Below are 27,793 nucleotides of genomic sequence, written 5' to 3' on the forward strand. Positions count from 1 at the left end.
CAAAGCAAGGCTAACTGTCAGTACCATGTCTGACTTGATCCTGCCTTATCCAAGCTAGGGAGGAGTACTGGTCTGAAGAACAGCTCATTTCACAAAACAGATCTCATTTCTTATTCCTGGCAAAGTGCCTTTTCTTTCTGAGGCTCAGAATGCCTGGGGGGAACTGATTATTCTGGTGATCCTTTTCACACTATCAGCTAAGACTCTGCCAAAGATGTTACAACCAGGGTCATCAGCAGTGCAGAATAGTTTGCGATCTTTGCAATTTTAACACAGTAAATCCATCTGATGATGTGTTTTATTTGCTATTTGCTTACTGATACCTAGCCAGCATCTACTGAGATTCTGAGTGATCACATACCTCTAGGATGTGACCATTTCATATCAGTGGAAAGCAGATTCCCTGCAAACACTTATGCTGAGAGTGGACAGACTCATTAAATCGGACTCTGATAGCTACCTGCTCCATTTTACTGTATCCTGCTTAAATTATAAGACTGGAAGAAGTGTCATTCAGCTGAATTGGATGAGACAACTCAGAGAGAGGAATGTGCCCATCTCACCTGGAAATGTCCACACTCCTTTAATGTCCCTTTTCACACATTTCAAATTTCAGAAAATGAACCTCTCATTTAGCAGGCAAACTATCATCTCTTTTTTTGATAGCCAAAATTACCGTTCTTCCAAGGTCAGACTCTCTAGGTGCAACCATTTCTTTCACTGGCATTATTCACCCACCACATTTGCTTGTTCAGGGAGATAAGGCATTTGATGTAACCCTGAAAAGAGCTTTTTCTTCTTACAAGTGAAATAATAATTGCTGTTTGCTTTCCCATGACTGGGTAGAGGATCTGATTGCAAACACAGAGCTGCATAGATTTTGACTCTAATCAAACAATGTCACTACAAAGCTGACATAGTTGAGCTTATATTCAAGCTTTCCATGTTGTTTTCTGCTCTGGATTTTCCAGGTGAGTAGATACCAATGGAAATTTTAAAAATAATAAAAACCTTTATTTTCCTTGAGCTTCAGTGTATTCACTTGGAAATTATATTTCTCAAGAGGCCAGAGTCTGGTTATTAACTTCAGCAGCATGTAAATTCACAAATCAGGAGCTATGTGTGCCAGTACTTGTAAGTGATCAGAAATTAAGGATAGTCACCATTTAACAACTCTGCTCTAGGACAATGAGGAGAGGACTTCACTGTATCTATGTCCCTTTTCCATGTTTTATATGCACCACAAACATATTTTCCAGTAGAGGGTGCAAAACTAATTGCCAGCAATACAAAAGCACTACGTTCCTGCCAGCCTGTATTTGTGAATGATAAAACCTTTTCAGACTGTTTCTATCTCCATTTGTAAATATAGGATTTGACATTAAAATATTTGACAGTAAAACATCTCATCTCATGACATTTGTAATATAAACGATTCCATAAGAATCTGCCCCTTTTGCTTCCCTTCACAGTCAATAAAAATAATTAGGCACTCAGGGACACAGTTCTCACATTTCACTCTATATTTATCAACTGAGTAGCTATGCAGACTCCTTTGACTATGGTGCATGGAGCTCTGATGACTAGCCCAGATGTGGACATCTCTTCTTTGGCCAGCCAAGTTAGACAGAATCCCACCTCTTGCATTTGGCAGGAAATGCTCAACAGTGACAGTGTGGAACAGAGTTACCTATGATGTGCTTACTGCCAAACACCACTTGTCATATTGCATCATTTTCACTTCAAATGCAAATGAGCTTGTGGAAGTTCTGATTACTTTGTGTGGCTGTCATCAATGTTGCAATGCAGAGCAGAATTAAGGGTCATTTACAGAGACACTGAAGAAGTCTTGGCTGGCAAGGAAAGGAAGAGAGGTGTCACTGTGGTTAGATCACAGTGTTACCAATGCCAGCTGTCACACAGATCAATAACTCACTTTATTCAAGTATCATCAATCCCTGTTACCACTTCACATGGCCTTAGTCAGTGATCTTTAAACTTCACAGACCAATGGATCCTGAGGAAGAATTTGAAAGCTTGAAGTAAATCCTTCTTGCTAAGATTTCCTCATAACTGTTTACATGAAAATGAACAAGCATGTATCATTATTCAAAATAATGAGTAATTTCAAAGATCCAAATGCCGTGGAGATGGTGTCACCTCCACTTGATATGATACAATCTTCAAACACAGTTATTCTGTGATTTATGCACTCACAAAGAGTTGCTTTCAGCTCAAAGATGTACCCCTGCCCCTTAACCATATATGAAACAGTCACCACACAAAAACTCTTCAGTTAAGGTGTCTGCATGCTCAGATGCAAAGCCAGTGTCACATTTCTAGCCATGGTTCAGCCAAATGGGGAGGTTACACAGTGTGTCCTCTGTGGACTCAGCCTATAAAGGTGGGAAAAATTTTGCATTTCTCTGGAGTTTCTTGTCCGAAGATTGCTTCCCATGCACAAAGGTAACTCAGCCTCACCCTTTTTCCCAGCAGGTAGGGATAGCTAATGTAGTAGTATTGTCTTAATTTAAGAAGGAACAAGAGTCTAAAAAAAATACATGAGCACACTAATACACAAGGCAAGGTCAATCGTTAGCATCGCCATTTAGTGATCCTTTCTGACATGGGCATCAGAAAGTGGTTTAGGAGCTGGACAAACAGCATTTACAGCTGCTTCATGCCTTCAATAAAATACTCCAATATTAAGAAAGTAAATCATTCATTGACTCACCTCTTCTGCTGTTGATACTTCACTGCTTCCATAATAATAAAATAAAAATAAAAATAAAAATAAAAATAAAAATAAATAAAAATAAAAAATAATAAAAGCCACCAGGATTGAGCTCATAATCATGGAACTGTAGAATCATAGAATATTGTGGGTTGGAAGGGACCCATCAGGATCATCAAGTCCAACTCCTGGCCCTGCACATCACCATCCCCAAGAATCACACCACTGTGCCTGAGAACACTGTCCAAATCCTTCTTGAGTTCTTTCAGGCTGGTGCTGAGACCACTTCCACAGGGAGCCTGTTCCAGTGCCTGACCACCCTCTGGGTGAAGAACCTTTTCCTGATATCCAACCCAAACTTCCCCTGGCTCAGCTTCAGGCCATTCCCTCAGTCTTGTCACTGGTCATGAGAGAGAAGAGATCGGTACCGGCCCCTCCTCTTCCCCTTCTGAAGAAAGGTACTACTGGCAGTTAGTAGGAGGCTCCTAAATGCAGGCTATTTAGGAGCTGATCATGAGCAGACATCATTTAAATAAGACTGCAAGTCTGGATACGCAGTGTAGAAATAATCGTGTGAACCAGTGCCTGGCTGTTCTGAAGGGAGACACAAGGCAGAACAGGACTAGAGCTCATTGACATGACCTGACAATTGATGTGGCAATTTCATCCTTCTAATAGAAAATCTGGCAAGCTCTACTGATGAGTACAAATTGCTCTCAAATTAATTGCATGACAGGATGATTTTACAGGGCCACCATCATAACTCTGGGTATTACCAAGCTTGCAAATATATTGGAACAATAGAGTCAAGTCACTGAAGGTGATGGAACACTGAAGTGAAAAGTACAGTGTTGCAACAGTACAGAGCATACCCACAGAAATGCTAAACACTGTCTCAGTGCTCGTCTGAGGATCAGGAAGGGCTTAAGATGGCTTATCTTGCCAGGTGTGACTGCTGCCATACAAGAAAAAAAGTGAAAGCAGCATCAAATGCTGGAAGCCATCAGGGAAAAAAACCTCAGAAACACCTCTCAGTTCAAGGCTACTGCAGTCCTATTGAAAAAAATGGATATGTCTCAAGCACTTTACTTCTATAGCACTTCTATAGTACTTTTATTACAAGTAATATTGCAAAAAGCTCAGCTATTTTACAAACAAACCAACACAGAATGCCATACTTTGTTGTAAACTGCTGTTTGGGTGGAGATGACAAATGATAGTGACCTGCAATTCACAACCAACCCATTTGGGAACTCTTCTGTCATGGATTACACACTAAAGCAAGTTCTAAACCCAGACAGTATAGAAGGAAAAAAAAATAAAAGCAAAATCCTAATGAAATTATTGTCCTGGTGGGCATTTTTAGGCCTATAAAGCCAAGCTAAAAAGGAATTACAAAGGAAGTACCTCTCTGTTTTGCAAGTAAATCTAGATAATTCCTGATAAAGCTAAAGAATAGTTGTAATTATTCACACCCATCCCACTTCTAGTAATGAATTATCCCAGGGATATACAGTAGTGTACAGTAGTATGTAAGAATATCTATTGCAGAAGAAATTCTGTGGATAAAGAGAGGCCACAGACACCATTTTTAGTACCTTATTATAGGTGGAAAGGAACATTTTCATCTGCTAAGGGGAGAGATGGTATGTGTGCTCCGTTATTTTAGTCTCCTCTACTTATCCTGAACAATTATTTCTCTCTTGCTATTTTATTAATTGGTTTCATCAGTTTGTAATGGTAATGCTTACTTCTGGAGATGTGCATGTGCTTAATGTCATTAAGAAAACATGAAACTGTGGTTGGTGGTGGTGTTGCCAAATAATTTTTCTCCAGTATCTAAGAAATAATAGTTTTGATAAAATCCTGATCTCTTCTGAGACATAGCATAAGGTAGGGATATATAAAATTATTTGTATCAAATCCTTTCAATATAAATTATTAAATATGTGTATGAGTGTTCTTGTTTGCTGTGTTCTAACATGAGAGATTTTCTTTGTGAAAAATCAGTGTTTGATATTTCAGCCTGTTGGAAAACCTGCAGAGTAAATTCTGCCCTCAGGGGTGTGCACCCTAGCCTAATGGCTTTATTTTATTTACTTGTGCATATTAATATATTTGATGATGCCTGTGCCACATAAAGGACTTGCGATAATTTCTTGGCATGATGAATTTGTGGCATAAATCTTCCCCCTAAGCACAGCGACAAGCTTTGATGTATTCAAGGGAAAGCTTCCTTCACCAAGTTCAAAGTTCAGAAGTTCAAAGGCACTTTTGATTAGAAATTAACCATAACACTTTACAAATGAGAAGGGAACGACCTATTCCATGCCTGAAGAATTTGGCAGGGGCCATTCCCACAAGCCAACAGTGTGTCGAGAATTGTCTCACAGAGGAGAGGTTGAGTTCAGGGGCAACACAAACAGGAGAGTGACCTCTTACAGTCCTACCTTGGAAAACAGAGCCCCTTGACTTGTCCAAGCCTTGTTTGGAGAGCAAGTCTGCAACACAAGCTGTTACATGCTTTATTTACAGTGCTCTGCATCACTCCAACTGCATGGTAGATATTGAGCTGAATATCCAGAAGGCTGCCCTGTCTTGGGACATCATACCAGTCCCAGGGAGTTCAAGCAAATCTAACCTTCCTGTCTTTTCTTGTGTGGCATAGAAACCCCTAAGCTGACAGAGAGAGGCAGCAGGTTAATCACTAAAATGCATCTGGGCAAGGAGCCTGTCAGCTGACAGGCATTCATCCAAAGATGCACGCTCCCTGCCAAAAGCCAAGAAACACATCAGTGCTTGTGAGGTTCTCGGGGCAACTGGGCAGTTTCTGCTTGCACAAGACACTCGCTGTGGGAGCCACTGCTGAAGACATGAGAGGGGCAGAGGGACGAGGACTTCAAACCTGAGGTGCCCATCTGCTGAGCCATTCATGCTGAGTTTCACTGGGGTGAGCACAGGCAGCCAATGTGTACAAGTTAGGTGGAAGGACTTGAAGAGCCCAGGACAATATTGGGCTGCTGGAGTGGGAGAGCAGAAGCAGTTCAGTCAGCTCTCCAGGCATGAGATTTACTGGAAAAACACTAGAATTAACTTCCATTGAACACATGGGAGTATTGCACTTTCCCTTTAACTGTGGTTTTTCATTTCTGTACTTTAAACTCAGCCCTCAAAACCTGTCATGTCTTCCATTTATCTGGTCACCCTGTACAGAGCTGGGGAGTGACCTGTGCCTGAGGCTGCCAACCTTTGGCCATCATTCCCACAGAAGTGGTGGACTGACACAGAGAGAGCCTGAAGGCAGGAGAGAAGCACTTGTGCTTTTGGTCATGCTTAAGCCATCCTCAGCCTGCAGAAATGTCCAGCACTGGGTCTGTGCTGCCAGAGTTGGAGAACAGTTGCAGCTGAGGTAGATAAAACTTCCTGCAAAGAATAGGCAGGCAGGCTTGGAGCAAAGAATAGGAGCAAAGAATAGGCAGGCTTGGAGCAACCTCCAGGGCATACCTGCTCAAATAGGATCCCCAGCTTGAGCTTAGATCCTGTTTGGGATGGGAGGAAAACTGAAACTTGCTCAGGCACATGATCCCAAAATCAATATTTTCACAGCTCAAGGTGTATGACGTGTCACTGGAAGGTGAGGTGAGGACAATGGCTGGCACAGAAGTGCAGCTTCACACAGCTCCAGTCATTGACCAGCCTGCACACAGGCATCTATGAGCTGGTGTCTACAGCCCATGCCTCTAGATTTCCTTTACAGACAGGAAAATTCCTCCCATAAAACTGTACACTTTCCAGAGATGTCCTATATTTAACAGGACTAGAGAGGGTAGGGTGGCATTTTTGTCCGGCAATAAAATTTCATGCATTATTATGTTTTGCATTTCCTACTAAAGCACAGAACTTCACACTAACAGTATATTCAGTGATTGCACAAACACTTCCTCCAGCTAAATTTTAACATTTGTGTCCAGTTCTCTAATGGATGCAGCAAGCCTGTAGCTTTTGCATGCCATGTCCCAACTCTCTCTTACAAAACCAGATTTTTCTTGTATGCATTTAGAAAAGTTAACAGTTCCCAGAATACCACATGAACAAAATGCTCTCGGCCATCTTTCCAAATAAATCCTTAATCCTCAGACATCACTGAAAGTAATTTTTGTCAATAGTGCACCATCCAGTAGAAAAACAAAGAGTAGTCATTAAAAAAAACCAAACACACTGGTGTCTCCAGTCTCAACGTTTGGCATCCACTGGCATTTTTATTTTGCTGGCATTTGTCAAGCAATTTGCAATCAAAATCCACGACTTTGTCACCCAGAGGCTTCTGAACATGAATTTGCTTTTGAAAGATTTTCTGATTCCCACGTACATAAAATAACTACACCAAACACTGGAAAAGAAAAGGAAACTGAACTTTCCCAGAGCTGGCACCAAGTAAAGAGATTGCTGCATTATCCCAACAAAAAGTGCAGAGCAATTTTTAAATCTATATAATGCCACCAAAATCAGGAACATGCTCAGTTTCCCACCATCACCCCGAGGCACCATCCAGTGCTGCAAACTCTCCTTACAAACTGCAACTTAAGCCAAAACTATTTAAGAATTTCTCATTTTCTAAAAGACAAAATGCATTTCTGATATGAAAAAAAACTTCATATAGTTTTAATACTGAATTCTCTAAAGTGATTCCACCCTTCTTCACCCGGCTTGCAGCCAAAGTGAATTAAAAAGCTGCAATGAGCACATAAATGAGCCACTGAAGTAAACAACCAGCTGAGAAAAGACACTTAAACAAATAGGAAAATAAAGAGGTAAACAGAAGAAAACCCTACAGTGCATACCTGAATCTCTATTATCAGTGAAAAGGCTTTCTTTGTTTCTTTGCAAGGGCAATGGCCAGGTAGAACTACTGCAATGTAATGAAAAAAAACCAACTTTCTGTATGGGACCATGAAAGCATTAACATAACAGGCAAAGCACATTATGTCCTGCCCTTGGCAAATGTCTTGCTGGCTACTCTGGACTGTGACCCGGCAAAAATAAGCAGTACAAATGAATTTTCTCCTAGGTAATATACTGCTTCATTTACTATACGCAGTAGTGGACTGTTCCCTCAAGAGACAGCATGGAGACTGGCTGAACATCTCACTGAAGAAATAGGAAAACATGATGCTGCACACAGATTGCGCACAAGAATGAGCTGACGTGTTGCCTGGTACACTAAAAAACTTCCAAGTACACTCAAGCCGTTCAACTTTTTAAGAGGCAGTGCTCTCAGTATCTCATGATACTGAGATTCCTCATCATGTCTCATTACTGCCACTTTTATTTGTGATTCCTTAAGCTCAGAAAATTTAAATTGGATTTTAAATCTGTTCTCTTTATCCAAGAGCCTCTACACCTGGAGGCAACCCCCTCCCTTTCACTGGAGGGTTTTGCCCACTTCTCTTTCAAATACACACACCACGTCAGAAACCAAATCAAAGGATCCAGAAGGATCAAAAGGAGCAGTATTGATGATGGATTAAATGCACAGTAACCACAAACAGTTTATTGATTTTTTAATCTCTCACATATTATTTTGTTATTCCTTTTGTTTCTGAATTGCTTGAGCCTGTTGATCTAAGACAGCTTTTAACTCCACTTTGTCACCATGACCTTTTTTGATCCCAGTCTGTTTGCTCTCAGATTAATTACACTGCAGAAGCTGCTTTGCTCCAGATTGTGGTTTTCTGGTTTTGGTTAAATTAAATCTTTCTATACCACCAGCTGGGACAACTGGTGCTTGACAAACAGTAGGACAGTAAACTGTAACACCCTCTTCATGCCACAGCCATTCCCTGAGTAAATAAGTAGCCCCCATGAGAACTGGGGAGATGAACCAGAGGAAGGCAAGTGGAAGAGCTTCCTTGCAGATAGAGATGCTGGTGGGAAGGAGGGAAGGCAGAAACTCACTTTTACCTGTCTCCCCTTCCTTCAAATTGGAAACTGGGACAAATGCATGTTGAGGGCCAGGCTACACCTAAGCAGGGCTAGGTAAAGAGTGAGTGTAAATTATCACCCCTCACTCATGCTCTGCTGCAGCTTCTTGCTGCCTCTTCTAGGGCTCTTGCCAGTCACCTCACATCTCCTCAACCACTCTCTCCAGTTGCTGCCACCCCCTGTTAGCTGAAGTACACACTGAACAGCTTTGCTCCTGCATCCACTCGGAAAATGAGTCCCTGTTTTCCAGGAGCTCGTCTTTTCATCTCCACTCTGCTGTCTCAAGAAGGGCATTACACAAAGGCAGAGCTAAATGTCTCTGTGTCATGTTCCCTTCTTGGGGTTTTCTTTAGCATGTCCAAAGGCAACCTAAAAAAATAAATTAAAAAAAAAGAGGATGACCATGGAAAAAGTTCCCTATGTGTAAACAGCTGAAAAAGTAGTTAAATGTATTGCTGTTATGAACTGAAATATACCTTTCTGTGAAAAGAAGATTTCAGCATGTGTGCCAAATAACAGGGTAGCAGGGACCACATGGAATCATGTTCTGGGCATAACATATAATCTGTGATCATTAGTGCACCTGGGTGCCACTTAGAGTGATAATAAGTCAAATGCAGCCCAGTGCTACTCCATCTGCTCCAGCGAGGTAGCAGAATCACAGGGTAATAAAGTCAGGTTAGGAGGGACCTCCAGAGGTCATCTAGTCCAAGACACATCTAATCAGATGGGCTTGTTCAGGGCCATGACCGGTTAAGCCTTGAGCACCTCCAAGGAGGGAGATGCCTCTCTGGGCAGCCCGCTCCCAGTGCTTGTCCATCCTCCTGGTAAACAATTTATTCCTAATATCTAAAGGGAATTTCCTGCCTTCCAACTCATGCCCCTTGTCCTGTTGCTGTGCTCCCTGCCGAGGGTGAGCTCCTGCTTCTGTGTGTCCTCTGGCTAGGAGCTATCCTGGTGCCTGTAAAAAATTACAGCCTCCTCATGCCCAGACCTACCAGGTGCTCGGGAAACAGCAGAAACCAGCTGTGGCACAAGAGGGCAGAGGACATGCTCACTGGGAAAGTGTTCCCACTGCAGGAACATCAATATCCAAACACTGTCCTGCCACTCAGACACTGGTCAGGACTCTTTGTCTTTATGGCTCACTGGCAAGGATCACTTCTGAACATTGACTGCTCTGGAAAACCATTTGCCTCTCTGCCTGCCACTTCAGTTAAATCCTTTAAAACCCCATTAGATACAATGTTCTTTTATTTTGAAAACTCTCTAAAATCTTGCAAACTTTCTAAATTGCATTTCATAGGGCTGTATGTTCTTAAAAGCTGTCCAGAGATTTCCTGCCTTTCCACAGCAACCTGCCTGTGCTTAGCAAAACTTAATTTGATGTGGCGGCCGCTTCTGACAGACAAGAGCTGCACCTGTGCTGTTGGCCAGGAGGAATGCACCTCCAGGAAAGTAGGAGATGCACTTCTTCACATTTCCTGCTGAGTTTGTTAAACAGGTTATATCTATTTTTAAAAGATTGTATTACAAACTTTCAGAGAACAACACAGGCTTTTCTCAGCAAAATTAAGGCAAGCTGAAAAAAAAAATGAAAAAAGAAAGAAACAATGCATTAATCACAGTGTCAAGAAACAAGGTCGGTAATGTCCGAATGCACTGAACATAGAGAGAGGGAGAAAGAAAAGTTTATTGGCTTGCAGAATGCAATTTTTCACTCCTTTAAAATGCTCTGGGTTGTCAGTTCCTATTAATTTTTTACTTTTTGTTATGTAATATATGAACTGCATAGCTAAAAATCATTCTTGTCCTGGCAGTTTACAAAAGACATGCAGTAATTTAATTTAATTCCTTTTCCCACCACTTAAGAAAAACAACGATAGCAACCCCCGCAAGGACTGCTGATTATTAACTGATGTTCCCAATCTGATGGATTTTTTTTTTTTTAGGTGAGACAGAAACATTCCTTTGTTTTCTCTCTTTTGAGGAAGAGGATCTGGTTGCTCATTTTTTAGGCGGCACTTTGTTCTGCACAATGCAGAGCACTGTGCAAACTCCTCACCTACTGTTGTGTTAATCTCCTCTAACGTGCCTGCCTCCCCAGATCTAGCACTGCCAACAGACCTGACCTAGCCCAGGTGATGACAGTCTTATGAGCCCATCTATGTACCCCACATGTCTGCTTTACTTTTTCAATATTCAGAATCTCAGGAAAATCCTAGCAAACAAGGAAGCTGTCCTTCAGCCTAAGAAAAATAAAGTTGGGGCTTTTTTCATTTTGCACAAGTGCTCTAGGCATCCTGGAAATCATAACATGGCAAAGCCAGGAAAGAGTCTCAAGTTGCCCAACCAGTGCATGGTAAAATTACAAGAAAAATTACTCCAGGACAAAGGCATGACGACCCTAGCCTGCTTATCCTGGCTGCAGAACAAATACTGTTGTCATCTGGTGTTTAACTTATGAGGCAGTAATGATTACTTGTGATTTTGAGCCTGCAAGAGCTAATATAATATTCAGTATTTCAGACGTAGGAGCAAAACCATCTCTGAAGGGTTCTTCTGTACTTGGCAATATGATAAAAGTTTGCACATTATAAAAAGTCAACTATTTCTTGATATTCCAGCATGATTTGTAAAATAGAAGTAATTCAAATTTGAATTTGAATTCAAATGTTGACTGGAAGCTAGCCAGTGTTATTCCAATCTACAAGTAGGATGTGAGGGAAGACCCAGGGAATTACAGACCTGTTAGCCTAACTTCAGTTCCTGGAAAAATCGCAGAGAAGATCACACTGAGTACTGTCAAAAGGCATTTAAAGAACAATGCAATCCCGGCACAGTCAACATGGGCTCACAAAGGCAAAATCCTGTTCAACTAATTTCATATCCTTCTGTGATAAGGTCACCCACTTAGTGGATGAAGGGAATGTGGGGAAAGGATTTAGGACAGGGTTTTCATAGAATCATACAGTCCTCCGAGGAGTGTCTGAGTACTCTGGGCTGGTCTAGTTTGGAGAAAAGGAGGCTGAGGGGTGATCTCATGGCTCTTTGCAGCTTCCTGAAGAGGGAAAGATTGAGACAGATGTGATGATCTCTTCTCCCTGGAATCCAGCAATAGGATGTGTGGGAATGGTTCAAAGCTGCACCAGGGAAGGTTCATTAGGAAGCATTTCTTTACTGAGACCATGGTCAAACCTTGAAAGAGGCTTACTAGAGAGGTGGTTGATGCCCCAAGACTGTCAGTGTTTAAGACGTATTTGGATGCACCCTTAGTAACACAGTTTAACTTTGGGTCAGTTCTGAAGTGTGAGGCAGCTGGACTAGGTGATCAACACAGGCCCCTTCCAACTGAAATAGTCTATTCTAAACATGTACTAATAGTTTTTCTCCCCTAAATGCCACTTTTATGCCCAAGAGTCAATGAAACTTGCCAAAAAATGAACCACGGGGGTTCTTTTCCTTAAAAAAAGACATAAGCACCTTTCTTAAGTCCAAGGGAATAAACCCAGTCCCCAGTACAAGAGAATAAACCTCATATTCCATCAAATGACCCAGCACAAAACTGTGCTATTGTACTGACATGATCAAACTATGAACAGAAGAAAATCTAAACCAGTCCCACAGTAGTCTGAGGAACTTTCAACTACTTCCAAGTCATAACTGGTCCTGAAAAAAAAAAAAAGCCAAGTCTTTCGCTCTACTGTATAAACTATAAATAGGTAAAAAAGCCAAGTAAGCAAATCCAATGCCAGAGCTATGGTGGCAGGAAATGAGAGGTTGGAGGGAGATATAGAAATGTCTTCATATGGATGTTATAGTTCCTACCACATCAACAGGGAGAAGAGCTGCCATTTTATCTTGGAAAACTGGAAGATGCATGAGTTAAACACATGGTAACGGGACTTGCAGTTGCACAAGAGAAAGAAGCTGAAAAAATTATACAGAGGAGAAACACAGCCCCCCAAATTAATGTTTTCCAATGTCTTAACCCTGCAGATTTCAGCCAGCATGAAGAAAATGTCTCAGGGCAAGAGTAACTCTTGCACCTTCCCTTTCTCTTCAGCCTGGGGCGAACGCTCAGCTGTGCACTGTGTCATTTTGGGTTTACATCACCAAAGATGAGATCAGAAATGCAACATATTGCTCTGATTTTATATGAGAAAGATGGTAACAACTGGACTAGTGACATAAAACATCCTCAGAAGCAACAGTGTCAGGAGATGAAAGGAGAAGCCTTTCCCTGAAGCTAAAGCAAGCCTGTTTCTCATGTACACTGAGGCCACTTCACAACATTCTGGATAAAACAAGGCTTACAAGGGAACAAACATATAGATTCGCCCTGCTTGAAGGGTCCTTATGGGCAGAAAGGGAGTGGGTTTGAGGCTGAAACAATTTCATTTGACTCCAAGTCCCCTGCATGGGCTCACCCTGAGGTCCCTGGCAGCAGTCAGGTGGCTCTCAGAGGGATGTAGATCCATGATGCTTACGGCAGCCAAGTCTGGCTCTGTTGAAAGCAGCACGGTCTGGGACAGCACAAATGGTGGTTGGACATCACACCGAGGCCACAGCAACTTCAGCAGGACTACCCACCCTCAGCAGGGTCACTCACCAGCCTGCCACTTCTGCTGGCCCTCTGGGGAGCGGTGCCTATGCTCTTCAGGAAGACCCTCTTCCCCTCCTTATCAGACTCGGGAGCTCAGACTCAGGCCTAGAGGTGTCCTGCCTGTGTTCCTGCCTTCAACTCCAGCTTTCTGGTTATTGCATGACAGCGCACCAAAAAAGTTCTGATGGGCCCTGGCCAAAATGTGCCCCAATGCTACTCCCTGGATTAACCAAGCAAAGCAGTGCTATCAACAAAAGTATAGGTGAGCTTCCCATGTCCAGAAAACACAATGACCCAGGTTTGGACTTGAGTCTCCTACCTCAGACTTGATTAGATCCTAGTTAATAACTTGGATTGATCTACTTTGCAGCCACCAACATAATTCCGGTCTGAAACATCTTAAAGAACTATGATGGGGGAAAATATTAAAAAAAATTTTCTTTCCTTTTTCCCTTCTGCTGTCATGCCCCACGATAACTAGATCATAACATCACTGAGATGGGACTTGGATCTATAGTCAACTCAGTGTTCCAAAGTGAGCTGTGGCTACAGCCTGACACCACACTGGAGGGTGGCTCACCTTCTTCATGACCCTGTTTTTTTCCCTCCTGGGAAGAGAAGAAAGCATCTTGGCACAGAAGTTGAATGGAGCTGTAGCATGCCCCATGCTCAGTGGTGCTGTGCAAACAAGCCTCCTTCCTGCTTTCCCCCCTCCTTCTTCCCTGCCAATGCTGCTGTGTGTCACCTGAAAGTCAGAGAGTACCAAGGAGGCAGAGAGCAGGCAGAGAGCCACTGTGTCAGCAAATGCATCTGTGAACCCCTTTTTTTTTCCTGCGGGAGCATTAACAGATAAAGAAACACCCTGTTCCAACAGAGCTCTGACCCACATCCAAAGGTACACCCAACTATGAGGTTTTTCTCTTTTTCTCTCTCTTTTTTTTTTTTTTAATATGAGTCTGTAAGGTGATTACATCCGGGTTTGTGACCACACGGCAAAAACAAAGAGCATTCATCAGAAGAATAATGATGCAAATGTGGCTTCTTATCCCCCAGTGATTGCCCATCTGGCAATAAGGTTTAGAAAATGTAACAATAGTTTTGAAATAAATAGAAGGAAAGTAAAGACCGGCAGTGTACTTTCCACATCAATGGCAAATATACTCCCGATGTGGAAAGTAAACAGCTTCGAACAAGAGGAGAAACCACTGTGGGTAACTCTTCACCTGTGAGCTGCAGGCTTGAATGCCCCTGCATGAAAACTGAGGCAGAAAATCCCAAGTTCATCACCTCACGCGGCGAAAACAGGTGTCAAACCCTGTATCATCTGTGGCTGGATAATATCAGGGGCCAGCTGAAATTCAGAGGATTAAAACCCCTGTTGTGCTTTCCAAAAGCTTACGTCCCTGTAGGAATATGGAGCGCTCACGGTCGGCACACCTGTATTCTACCAGCACCCCTCAAGGCTTCCCTCCTGGCGAGGCAGTTTGTGGGGAGGATGGCGCGGGGGCATACGGAGAGAGATGTAGACCTGCAGCTGGGGAGGAGATGCTAAGGACGCACCTGTCCCGCTGCTGCCACCCCCTCCCCACCCCTGCAAGAGCAGCAGCAAAGGAGGGGGAATCCAACCCCAAATTACAGGTTCCGCCGCTGTTTGCTTTCGGGTCTGGTTCATTTCGCCACCCCGGGGAGCACCCGCCGGGCCGTGCTGGAGTCCGCTCTGGGGACTCCGGGGCAGGGCAGGGCAGGGAGGGGCCAGTCCCGGGGCGATGCCGGGACCTGCCGGTGCTGATTGGGCTGAGGGGCCGCGAACGCCGCCCCCGCCCCGCCGCGCTGGGTTCGGCTCCGCTCCGCTCCTCTCCGCCCGCCCCCGCCGGGATCCGCCGCCCCCGGGATCCGCCGGGATCCGCCGCGGCTCCGCGCCGCCCGCCGCCTGCTGCCGGGCCCATGGCGAGCACGTCGGCGGAGATCATCGCGTTCCTGCTGACCATCTCAGGATGGGTGCTGGTCTCCTCCACGCTGCCCACCGACTACTGGAAGGTGTCCACCATCGATGGCACGGTCATCACCACCGCCACCTTTTGGGCCAACCTCTGGAAGACCTGCGTGACCGACTCCACCGGCGTCTCCAACTGCAAGGACTTCCCATCCATGCTGGCGCTGGACGGTCAGGCTCCCGCTGACCCCCACCCCGACACCTCCCCGGTGTCCGTGTGCCGCTCTGCGGGGGCTCCCGGGGCCGCTCCCGGGCCGGGCTCGGCGGGGCGGGCGGGCAGCAGGGTCGGGGTGCGCCGAGCGGGGTCGGGGGCGGCGGGGACCCCCGGACGAAGGCGGCTCCCCCGCGGGCTCATGGGCAGGTGCCCCCGTGTCCCCAGGCAGGTGGCAGCGTGCTGCTTGTGCGCACCTGTGGGAGCGGGACTTTTCCTCTCCAAAAACCCACTAGTTGAGATTATATTTGGTGCCTGAGTGTCTGTTTTGGCGTCTCGTGCTGTCACTACCTGCCTTTTTTTTTCTTTCTTTTTTTTTTTTTTTTCCCATCAGAAGAGCGTGTGTGTGTGGATTTCACACAAGAAGAATGCAGGCAAATTTTTCTTGCCAGTTTATTTTCCGACTGTCGTGACATTCCTCTTTTTTATGCTTTTGCCAGCCATGCAACAGTCGGTGGAGTTGAACAAGCCTTGGCGTCATTTTGTTTTAATTAATGTTCCTTTGCTGGTTTTGCTAAGTGGTTATTAACTCAGGTGTAATTGTTTCATTGATAAATGACAGTGTAAAAGCTCGGGGCAGTCAGGGATGCAAAGGTATGCAGAAGGGATGCACAGCTTTGCTCAGCTTTAGGGTAGCGTTATTTTGAAGCAAAGCTAAGAGCTTTGCTACAGGGCTTGAAACCGAAGATTGAGTTGGTGCTGCATTTCTTCCCTGGTTAAGGGGAAATATTTTTGCCCTTTATGGAAGCCATACTGGGAAACTGGTTCATTGCAGGAAATCTTTACAACTAAACTTTTAGTTGACAAAACCACACTGAATATGGCTGGTAGAAACAGGAGAAGTGTGTATGACATCAGTTTGTAGCTTTAGAAGTGACTGTAAAGAAAGGGAGGAAAGGCTTCTAAAATTATGGCACCTTTTCTAAATTTTTATAGCTATAAATGAATGCAATATGCAGTGTTCCAGTGGCTTTGATACTCACAAAAGATCATGCCTACTGTTCACAGTCTGGCAAGACATTCCCTTTGCACTGGAGTCTGAGAAGGTTTGAGAGGAAAAGAAGGTCTCTTAATCTAATCACTAACAGAGATTAATACTAATTGTAACAGGGATTAATATGAACATGACTTTAACACCAATATCAGGAAACCTTTAACCTGCATATGCATAAAAAAGGTCCGAAAGAGGTCAAGATACCAAAAAGAGGCAGCACAGGCAACCCTTAAGCACCACTATTGCAGGATGCTTCCCTTGGTGGGAGAAGTCCTGTTCCCAGACCTTCTTTTGATCCAGCCCTGTGGAGGTAGAGGGATTTGCCAGTTACTCGAAGGGTTAGGAGAGCTGTTTGACCTCCATTGACATCAGTCACACTGTGGCCAAGTGTAGCAGCTCAGAGTGTAGTTTCCAGGATTGGGCAAGGAACAGGGGTCTCTGTGCAGGCAAGCACAGAGTGATCATTGGTGCGAAACCTTTTGGATCCCTTGAATCCATTGTTTAGCTGTTCTTTTAGGTCTGGGTGAATCCGTTTTCAAAGCAAGAAGAGCATAGTTACAAAGCATGCGGGTTTTGGAACACTTACATTTTCTAAAAGAAGACAACACTAAGCAAGATCCTTACCCTCCTTTCCCCCAAATGCTTGTGCATTGAAACCTTGTGTGTTGGGTAGCATGTTCCACTTGGCCAAAGAATGAGTTTCCAAGGTGCCTTGTCCACAGTGAAAGAGCCATCACCTCATTTTGGACAGAAATGAATCTGAAATGCACATTTGGAAGGGCCCTGTTCCAGTCCTTCAGGCCAGGTTGTTTGTCAGCAGTGGGAAGTTCTTGGCTTCAGTGTTTCTCAACAGCATCTTTAAATGCTGTTGGACCAGAATCTGGTACCCAGGCACAGCATGAATGAAAGGCAGGCTGGAGGGAAAGTGATGTACCCCAGACCAGGCAAGCTAGGTGGGGTCAGAGGGGCAACCATTGCAGTCAGGGGTGCTTTCAGTAGGTAGCCGAGCCCAGCCTCCCTTCCTTGTGGATACAAGCTCTGCAGGGAACCTGTCAGCAGCTGACTGTGGGTGTGTATGTCCCCTCTTCACCTGAACCCTTCCCCTGAGGGGGAATGCACTTCAGGGCTGTGGTGTGTCACTTGTGGCTTAAAGAATTTGTGTCTCAACAACTAGAAAAATCTACCTCAGCCCTTGTCTAGCTTCTTCCTTCCCTCCTCTTTGCCCAGAATGACATGTCTAAGGTGGTTCCCATTCCCTGTGACTGGGAATGTGGGAGCTTCCTGACTCCATCCTCAGGTGGGGGACTCAGAAGACACAAAGGGGACAGATCTTGTTTCCTGTTCTCAAGGAAGTGTTTGTGAGCAGGAACAATAACCCTGTAAAGATACATGTAGTGACAATATGTTGCTCTCCTCCAGTCTCCAGTCATGCATGGTAGAGCATGACTGGAAAATTCCTAAAAATATTTCTGCTGTCCTAGGGAAATGTGGCTCTGCTCCACTCCTTTCTCACAGAGATGGAGAGGATTTGCATCTCAGAGCAGTTCTTCTACAGAAGATTTTTTTGGTTGGTTGGTTGATTTTCTGTATGGTTTTTTGTTTGGTTGGTTGTTTTTTGTTTTTTTTTTGGTTTGTTTTTTTTTTTTTTGTAGGGGGTTGGTTTGTTTGTTTGCTTTGTCAAATTAGAAACCTCTAAGTAAGCTGGACTTCTTATCCTGAGAGATTGCTCAGGTCTTCCAGGGGATCAAAGACAAAATGAGCAGGGAAAAATCAGGGTGTGACCATGCTTTGAGGAACCTGGTCTATGTGAGGTGTCCCTGCAGGCTTACTTTTTGTGCCACTGGCCACAGGTGGAAATTTACTGATGAAACCACCTCCCCAAAAGAGGACGTATCAGTTTCCATGTTTCCAACAGTGGCTCTGATGACCTTTTGCAAGAACAGAGCTGAACAAAAATTCAATTATCAGCTAAAAGAGGGTATTAGAGCTTAGAAAGACATACAAAAGCAATGGGTGTGTACTTTTGGAAGGAATCTGTGCTTTATCCATAAGGCAACCTCTTACACTTCACGTGATGCAGACTGCAAAATGCCACCAGAGGCATTTATTGTGAAAGTGGCAGTCCCCAGAACTTTGTATATTTATCTTTTTTTTCCACAGTGTCATATGATATGAATAGGTGAATGCTTTCTAAGTCTTTGTAAGCATGAGAGAGCAGCTTGTAAGTGTGAGAACAGTTAGGCAAGAAAGATGAAGCTCTAACAAGATTAATTTGAATGCAAGACAAAACACATTTGTTTGAAACAAAAAAAAAAAAAAACAAACCCCCACCTTGAAATAGGTTTCTCTTGGAATGCTGCTAAACATGACTTTATGAGTAATGCATGTTTGTCTGCTTGTCTGTTTAAAACACATGGTTTTTTGCTTCTTGGAAGCTTCGTTTGGGTGGTTGGTATGTACATGAAAAGTTTCCTGCAGGAGCTGGTGCAAATACAGAAAATAAACATTTGGAAAAGACCAGATTTTAGTCTTGAGTGGAGGACAGTGGAAAAACAAGCAGCCCCCTTTTACACTCCTCTTCCTTTTCATAGAATCACAGAATGTTTTGGGTTGGAAGGGACATTAAAGACCATCTAGTTCCAGCCTGCCTACCATGAGCAGAGACAACTCCTACTAGAAGAGGTTGCTCAAAACTGCGTCCTAACTTCAACACTTCCAGGGAGGGGGCATCCACAGCTTCTCTGGGTAACCTGTTCCAGTGTCTCCTCACCCTCATAGTAAAGAATTTCTTCCTAATATCTAACCTAAATCTGCCCTTTTTCAGTTTAAAGGCATTTCCCCTTGTCCTGTCACTAGACACTCTTGTAAAAAGTCCTTCTCCAGCTTTCCTGTAGGCCCACTTTAGGTTCTGGAAGGCTGCTGTAAGGTTTCCTCAGATCCTTTTCTTCTTCAAGCTGAACAAGGCCTAAAAGTCTTGATGACCAGTATAATCTTGCTTTCTTGAAAGCAAAAAAGAGGTTTAGTTCCTCTTACAGCCAAGTGCTATACAGAGTTTGAATTTAGGATCTAAGCAATAGGAGGTTAGATTTGGTGAAAATGTTGATTTCAACCTTTCATGCTTTCTAATGCTCCATTTAACCTAGTGGGATTACTAGAGCCTTCTGCTTTTCTGCAGTACAGGTGTAAATTGTGGTACTTTTTTTCTCTATTTTGTTTTAAAAATGTGTGCCAGTCGGCTGATTGCTCTGGTGAACTCAAACAAGCCCTGCTATAACTGGCCTGCCCAATTTGGTGAATTATTTAGTGAGAAAGGTTATTCATTCAGCAGAACTGAGCAGTCCTCCAGTTCATGCTGTTTATAATTGAAAATGATTTCTGAGTGAGTGAGTTAATTATTTCTTGCTGTCTCACTACCCTCTGCCTATTTTAAAACTGTGCATTGACCTTCAGTAAAAACTGAATTTCAGCCTTGTGGTTACTAGCAAATGCTGGATATTTTAGTTGGGGTGAATATTTACTGGTTTTCCCAGGAGGTTCAGACATAAATAAAAGTTTAGAGGACCTCCGGGTAAACATGTTCATGGTTCAGCACTTTAATGTGTCAATTAGCTAAGTAACACTGTCAATAAATTGAACCTGTCAAAAATAATAGCTTCCTTTCCAGTCTTCATCTTGTGCTTTACCTGTCTGCTACAAGAAATACATTACACACCACCTAAAGCACTGTAAGCCAACTTTTCCATGCCTATCACAAAAATTAACAAAGCAAAGCTGCTGTCTTCAAACCTGAGTCTTGCACAAGGACTTACATTTCAACACATGAGCCACATGACAGTTGACTGTGTTTCTTCAGCAGGTGGGCTACAGAAGCATGTTGCAAATGAAAGAAGTCCATCTGTGTGCCAGCAGATGTAGAGAAACGCCAGTAGGTTGTATTCACAGATCCCAGGTTCAGCAGGTCTGCTAAAATGGGGTACTACAAATTGCATTATTGCTCAAAGCAGTGAATCAGTGGGGGATTTAAAACATTGTTCAAGCACAGGGTGGTCATTCAGCAGTGGCTAAAGGAGGTGGCAGTAAGGACAGCAGAAGGTGGCCAAGTGTCTGTGGTAGCTATCTGCATCTCAAAGCCCTGCCATCCAGACACAGATTTCTCTGTCAGAAACTTATCCAGTCTCTTTTTGAGTCTCTGTAAACCCTTAGAGTACGCACATCCTGTAGAAAGGAATTCCACAGCTTCATTTTACAAACAAGCACACCTTTTGTTTTGGATCTGCTACTTTCTGTTTTCGTCAGATGTCCTCTAATTCATGCTTTATTATATTGTTTTCTTGCATATTAAAACTTCTTTGCAGGGCTTGGTGGGGTTTTGTTGTTTATGTATTACTACATAAAATTTGGTGTAATAGGCAATGACAATGTGGTTTAGCTCTCAACATTTCCACCCACTGGAGATCAAAGCAAAAAGAATGAATACCCTAATAGTCGAGTTCATTTTCATTTTAAATGAGATGTAACAACAGGTTATGAAGAAAAACCATCTTGTGATGGTTATTCAGCTGTGCAAGATTGCTGTGTTCCACCCTGTAAGCAGCGATATGAGATTATCACAGTCTTTCAATTACAAGATATTCTTGGAAGGGAGAAGAGGCCAAGCAGCCCATTGTCCCATTGAGGGGTCCTGCCCTGGGAGGTCCCTCTGGGAGCAGGCTTGGGCAGCACAGCCAAATTGCTTGAGGCTGAAGCCAGGTGCAAGCTCTTTGTCCAGGTTTAAATATGGCAATGATGTGCTTTATCCCAAGGGACTACTGCTGTCCATGGAGCTGAGTGCATGGCTGACTTCCTTGCAGAATGAGGGCCCTCTGGGCATATCCAAATCAAATCAGTGGCACATCCAGGCAGGCCCAGGAAGGCCCAGGACCCCAGCCAGGGTCACTGCTGCCAGCCTCACTGCCAGTCATGTTGTACCTGCGACACACACGCACAACAGGACTGATGTAAGACTTGCTTTGAGTGCACGGGGTCACTCTGCAACCTGTGACAGCTCCTCATCAGACCACGTGGAGCTGCTCTTCTAAAACTCATGGGTATGACCTCTTGCAGATATTATACCCCCATGGGATAATATTTTGGAGCCCTGAGTGCCATAGTATGATTCTTATCAGCTGGGCATGGGTGTTGATGACTTGTAAAGGGCACACATCACCTAGAAGAACACACTCAGTGGTAAAGTGATAAAGTTCCAGCCAAAGTCTGATTCCATTTGCAATAGTGAGTGAAATGATAGCAAAACTTGTCATGGTCCCAGGTCTCATATTAGCTTTGCTCTTTCTCTCACAGGTTACATCCAAGCCTGCAGAGGATTGATGATCTCCGCTGTCTGCCTTGGCTTCTTTGGTGCTATTTTTGGACTGGTTGGGATGAAATGTACAAAAGTTGGAGGCTCCGATCAGACTAAAGCAAAAATAGCTTGTTTAGCTGGACTGATTTTCATACTCTCTGGTAAATATACTTTATTTCTATCAGTTTGTATATTTGAAGTCATACCGCAGCAGCTTCTTTTCCACAGAAACCTGTGAGCAATCCTCCATGACTTCGTTGACTTCAGGGTCAGGCCCAAAGCCCTGCTGCTAGCTCCACTGAATGGTTTGTCTTATGCTTTTCAGGGTTGTGCTCTATGACTAGTTGTTCCCTGTATGCAAACAGGATTACGTCTGAGTTCTTTGACCCTTCTTTTGTTGCACAAAAGTAAGTATTTTCCTATACCCATAAATCTTTCAAAAAAGTAGATCTTACATTTCCTACTGTGCACCAGAGCCTGTTTAGGCAGAGAGCAGCTACTTCTACCCTTGGGCAGAGGAGGAGAGTGGGCTGCAGTTTTACTTAATCACAATTTCTAACTGGAGCAACCAGATGCTGAAATTCAATGAACAAACACCTCGCTGTACAGTGTTTGCTCTGCAATCCATGAGCCCAGCTCTGCTGTGGGCTGGCAGGGCAGCTGGGGTTAATTGGGAGTGAAGCCTGCCTGGATGCCAGATGTGCAGCAAAAGGATTGCACAAGACAAAGGGGCTCATTAGGTGCATCATTCTATAGGGAAAAGAGAAAAGTATTTCCTTGAGCCTTTAATAGAAGGTGGCTTTCATAAAGGTGTTAAGCACTGTGCAATCTTGATTCCTCTTGAAAGGTTTCTGCAGGCTTGGTGGAATTTTGCTGACAGATTTTCAAATCCAGGTGACTGAAATTTGGGTCATAAACCTTATCAAAACCCACAATCTTATAAGCACTAACAAAAATGCTTTGCTCTATACCGGTAATTAAATTTAAGAGAGTGAGTATTTATAGAACTTTAGGATCCATACCAGTGATAATGAGCATCCCTAAAGACTCCCTATAAAACTCCAAATTCTCAAGACCTGCAAAAGCAGCAATCCACAAACCAGTGCTTGGATTTTGGATTGACATATTTAACTACCAAGTTGAAAATGTTGGCTGTAAATTATTAGATCATAGACTTTCCTGTTTTGCCTTCATACGTGATGTAAACTCTTTTTTAAAGGCAAGGATTTTAAAGTTTTCTTGGCAGTGATTCCAGGATACATCAAACATTGGGTATACATTTCCCTGAGAACGAATTAAGGGATCAGTAAGGAACCCTGAACCTTGATGTTTCACTTTGACAGAAAGAAAATAATCTGAATATATAACACTAAAGGAATCTAAATTTGCAGAAGGGTTGACACTGCTTTTCCTGTCCTGAAACAGTATTAGTTTACTCCATACAGTCTTGTATTAGTTTTCTCCATAATTCCCCTATAGCTTCTGCTTATTTGATGCAGTGAAGACAGGATTGAAAGGCCTCCAAAAGAAAGAAAGATGTAAGGTTCTTTGAAGAAAATGGAGCCTGGCTATATAGACAGAAGTTAATTATTCATCAGGCTTACTATTCTTAGTGAAAAATACCGTGGTTGTTGCCAGAAGTCCTTTTCCTACACTGTATTCCTGCCCTTGTCTGCTGTGAAAGAACAGGCAGACCTCACGGTGGAATTTTACTGTGACGGAATGAGAAATCCAGTTTAAATATTGAAATAATAGTAGTAAAACATCCTCTCCAGTGATTACCTTTTTTTGTGGACAACCAGCATAGCTCAGCTGTGGGCAGACATAATCATGACTGCAAACATAAAGGCAGAGAGGAAATCCTGAAATTTTAATTTGAGTCGTGCACAATGAGTCCTAGCTTGTGTGGTGACCTTGCATTAGACTGAGATAATGGTGGCATTCAGCTCCTTCCTCTCTCAACTAATTTAAAAAGTCCATTTTGTTATTGTCTTTCTAGGCATCAGAACCCTTACTTTGTTATGTATTGCAGGTGCATTTAGTATGTTTGCTGGTATATTGTGGAAATTTGAAATTGTCCCTTCATTGAGAGAGGGTTTCAACCTTTTGCCTTTTACTATACATTTCTCTCCTGAAGTTAATCTGGCAGTGTCAAAGACAGGCTTGAGATACTGTTAGTGGGAAACAAATGACATAAGATGTTCAGCACCTTGTATCAGCCATCAGGATTTCCCTCCAGCCTCCTTTACTATTTTTAATTGAAAAAAACCCTAACTCTCATAGTCTTTATCATTTTTGTCCCTTGCCACAGTTTGAACTCACATAGCCATGATAGTTCTTATTGATAAATGGTGTCGTTTATCCAGATTATCTGACTAACTTCCCATATAGACATTGACATGCAATTGAAAATCTTGAGTTTTCCTCCTAGTATAAATCAGTAAGGTTGTTTTCTGTGAAGATGTGGAGAAAAGACCAATTAGGACAGCTCTGCAACTCATTAAGGTGGTGGTGTGGCAGTCACCGGAGAAAGGCCATACAGGCAATCTGTTTAATCATGGTATAGTAACAAATGTTGCTTCAAAAGGTCAAACAATCCCACCTATAAAGGCCAAGCCCCGTGTCTTCTGTCCCAACTAGAAGGTGACACTCAGGTACCCTTTTCTACCCAATTCTATCAAATATATTCATGATTTCTTTTCTGTACAACTGAAGAGTTTCCGGAAGGGAAGACATTGCTTGGCCACCTTGAATCCCTCAGCCTCTGGTCAACCATTTTGTGTTGTTAGATAAAAATATGGAAACTTGTTTTTCCCATTTGCTAGGCAAATGGTCTTGCCAAATAAGTTGTTATTGCAACAGCCTTCCTGGATCTGGGTCCAGCACTGGTGATCTGCATCAACTTCTGTGGAGAGCCTAATCCTGGTCCTTGTACCTTAGGTATGCTCTGGCAGTCCTGTAGAGATGGAGGGATCCCCAGGAGGGGGCTTACCTCACACCTGAGCTGGTCCCTTTGATCTGCTGTTACAGGTCAATGAAAGAGGTGCCTGGAAATTGTTTTAGAAGTGCACTTTTTATGTATTTCTTTCACGTTGACAATAATGGGATCTTAGGTGATGAGCTCTGATGTGGATCTCTGCTTCTAAGCAGAGAATCCCCTGTCCTTGTCTCCTCGAGGAGAGACAGAAATCTCCTTGAGCCACATGAAAATCATAGCAAGGTGGTTGGAAATGTGAGCGTAAGTAGAATGAAAATTTTACAGCTTTGGCAGATTTTGAAGTGAAACGGGTCGCAGTGGAGAGTTTTCCAGGGTGGAAGGGGCTATGGCTCCCAGCAGTTTAAGTTGGGGGTTGGGTTCATAGGACCCATGCTGGTGTTGAGGAAGGGTTCTGGGGCAGAGTCAGTTTATTTCAGCTTGAGCTTGGTGTCTCCAGAGAGGGAGCCTGAACAAAGAAATCCCTGGGTCTTTATGCCCTCACAGTCTGTGCACCTGATACTCATGCACTCTTCAGGAATCTTGCATCACTTGGTCCAGTGATGATTTATGGTCTGGGGTTTTCTAACACCTCACTGGACTCTTTTTGAGTGTTTCTGCAGTGCCATTTTGTAAAGATACAAGAATAACTGACAGGTATTTTCAGTTAGATATTTTGGTAATGTGGAATTAGGGCCTGTGCACATGGAAATGTTCAGAACTAGCTGAGAAGTGCAACTACACAGTGTTGCAGTTGCACAGGCAGGCTGTTTTATTTGGCTGCCTCACCACAGTTTACAATAAAGCAGTTTAGTAGCAGCTGCTCCAACAGCACAGACTCCTGGTTGGTAATTGTGGCTGGATGAAGAACAGGGGTCTGTGTTTCTGTGCAGGATCCCAGAAGCCTGGAGGAGATAAAGGTCTCTTTAAGGGGGAACTGCAGCAGAGAAAGAGCAAGAGACACACAGGTGTGTTCTAAAGGTGAGGAATAGGAGACTCTGGAGACTATTGGGCTGCAGCCTAATGCAGGTCATCCTAAAAGTGCTTTAGGAGTGGTACTCAAGCAGAGATGGAGAATGGAGCAGACAAGGAGCATCCATGGTTCGCTGCCTGTCTTGAAGCTTCAGCACTGAGAGGAAAGAAATTAATCTCTTCCCAATGTCCTTCTTTGCCTTCATTTACTACTGTTGCTTTAGAAACGTGGACTTTGAGGGATAATGCTCCTAAAGCACCGCTGTCTCCTCTCAGAGAAAAACAGAGCAGTTCCTGGCAGCAGTTTGTAGCTGGCAGAGAGGATCATTGCTGGTGACTGGGAGCTCTGCCCATGGATGTGCTTGGCAGCAGTTTCTTCCAGATAGAATGCAGCCACAGGGACTAGAGAAGGAGAAAGGTGCTGGAACATGCACCTGTGTGTGCAGATGCTTATACCAGACACACCTGTGCATGTATATGCATACACTGCACATACATCCATGTATATTGCATATGCATATTATGCATATGTACAAACCCTCACGTTTTGAGCAGGCTGGTGTGTGGATGACGAAGGAGGGAGTCAGATCCTGAGAGCCAGAGAGAAAATTTAAGGAGAGCTGTAGGCAGAATTTGTAGTCTCTGGCCCAGCAAAAGCCCCGGTCCAGTTTGGTTTGTGAACCAACAGGGACAAAACTGAAATGGAGGAGCTGGTGCTGTAAACAGACCAAAGAATGACATAACCCCACAGCAAAGCCGTCTAGGAGATGCACAAAGGCCAGGCCTTTCCTTAACCCCTAACCGTGATTGAGCAGGGAGAGAAGCACTGCCCAAGAGTACTGCAGTGACAGACAGAGTTTACCTCCTGAGTCAGAAGGAAATAATGAAAAGAACGTGGGTGAATGTCAGAGCTGCTGATCTTGTGATGAATAATTTATGTGTCAGTGGAAAGTTATTCAAGAAAAGTATTATATTTAGGTATTTTATTCTGGAAATAACCTTGTTAAATCCATGCTCTCTTTTGTTAAATACATTTATTGACTTCTTGTAGGTATGAATTAGGAGCAGCTTTGTTCATTGGATGGGCTGGAGCTTCACTCTGCATAATTGGTGGCATTATATTCTGCTTCTCAATAGCTGAAAACAGTAATTCTGCAAGGTAAAACACAAGTTGTACTTAGGGAAAGAAATCAATACCTCTCCATTTTTACTTGCTATATATATGCAGTTTGATTACTGTTCCAAAACACCGTGTAATGATATTTTGAAAAAAGATGTGTGGACAAAAGAAAATAAGGGGATTTAAGGATAATGGTCTGTCCACCATTAATGTAATTAAGAAAAGCTATTGACTCATAACAAATACTTGTAAGATATATATATTTCATAAATTTACTACAGCTGCAAAGCACTGCATTCACTGATGTAGGAAATGTGGTCAGGTGGCTTTACAGGCATGAACAGACAAGTTTCTTTGATTTCAAATCATCAGTTCAAAAGCAATCAGTGGTGGCAGTGGGACCTCCAGCAGCTGAAGAAGGGTGATAACAAAAGAGGAACAGCTGCAGGGAGTAACGATTCACCTAGGATCTGTCACAATTTAAATTATTTCATGATTAGGCCCTAATTTCCTTAGCTGTGAATGAGGGATATGTGTTACAGAAAAGTGTAAAGGCAGATGCAAAGACAGATCGCTGGAGTAGCAGTGTTTAACTAGAATGGGACCACACAGAGTAGGAACGTGTCCCTTCCCCTGAAATTTGTAGTTACATTCCCATACATTTCTTCTAGCTTTATTACTAGAATGCCTGGATGCAGAGATGTCACCTGTCTGTGGGATGAGCTATAAATGGTTGTTTTTTTCTCTTCAGGAGGGGGTATGCCTACAACGGAGCCACATCTGTGATGTCTGCTCGTACAAAGGTCCACAACAGTGTCCCTGACAAAACCCCACCCAAGCACTTTGACAAGAACGCTTATGTTTAG

The 27,793-nt window shown here is 43.4% G+C and overlaps 1 protein-coding gene across 3 annotated transcripts in view; it reads left to right on the plus strand.

The window, feature by feature from the left end:
* Positions 1-27,793, plus strand: part of CLDN10 (claudin 10) — a 54,368-nt gene extending 26,575 nt beyond the window's left edge. The window contains exons 1-5 of one of the 3 annotated variants that reach the window (XM_062514818.1): positions 15,267-15,486; positions 21,861-22,022; positions 22,187-22,268; positions 26,859-26,966; positions 27,679-27,793. In XM_062514818.1, coding sequence (XP_062370802.1) covers positions 15,267-15,486; positions 21,861-22,022; positions 22,187-22,268; positions 26,859-26,966; positions 27,679-27,793 — 687 coding nt within the window. Of the gene's footprint in view, positions 1-15,266; positions 15,487-21,860; positions 22,023-22,186; positions 22,269-26,858; positions 26,967-27,678 lie in introns of those variants that run through there. The other 2 variants (XM_062514820.1, XM_062514819.1) reach the window with 2 other exon arrangements.

The sequence above is a fragment of the Cinclus cinclus genome, chromosome 2 (genome assembly GCF_963662255.1).
Source record: "Cinclus cinclus chromosome 2, bCinCin1.1, whole genome shotgun sequence".
In the NCBI taxonomy this organism is placed as follows: domain Eukaryota; kingdom Metazoa; phylum Chordata; class Aves; order Passeriformes; family Cinclidae; genus Cinclus; species Cinclus cinclus.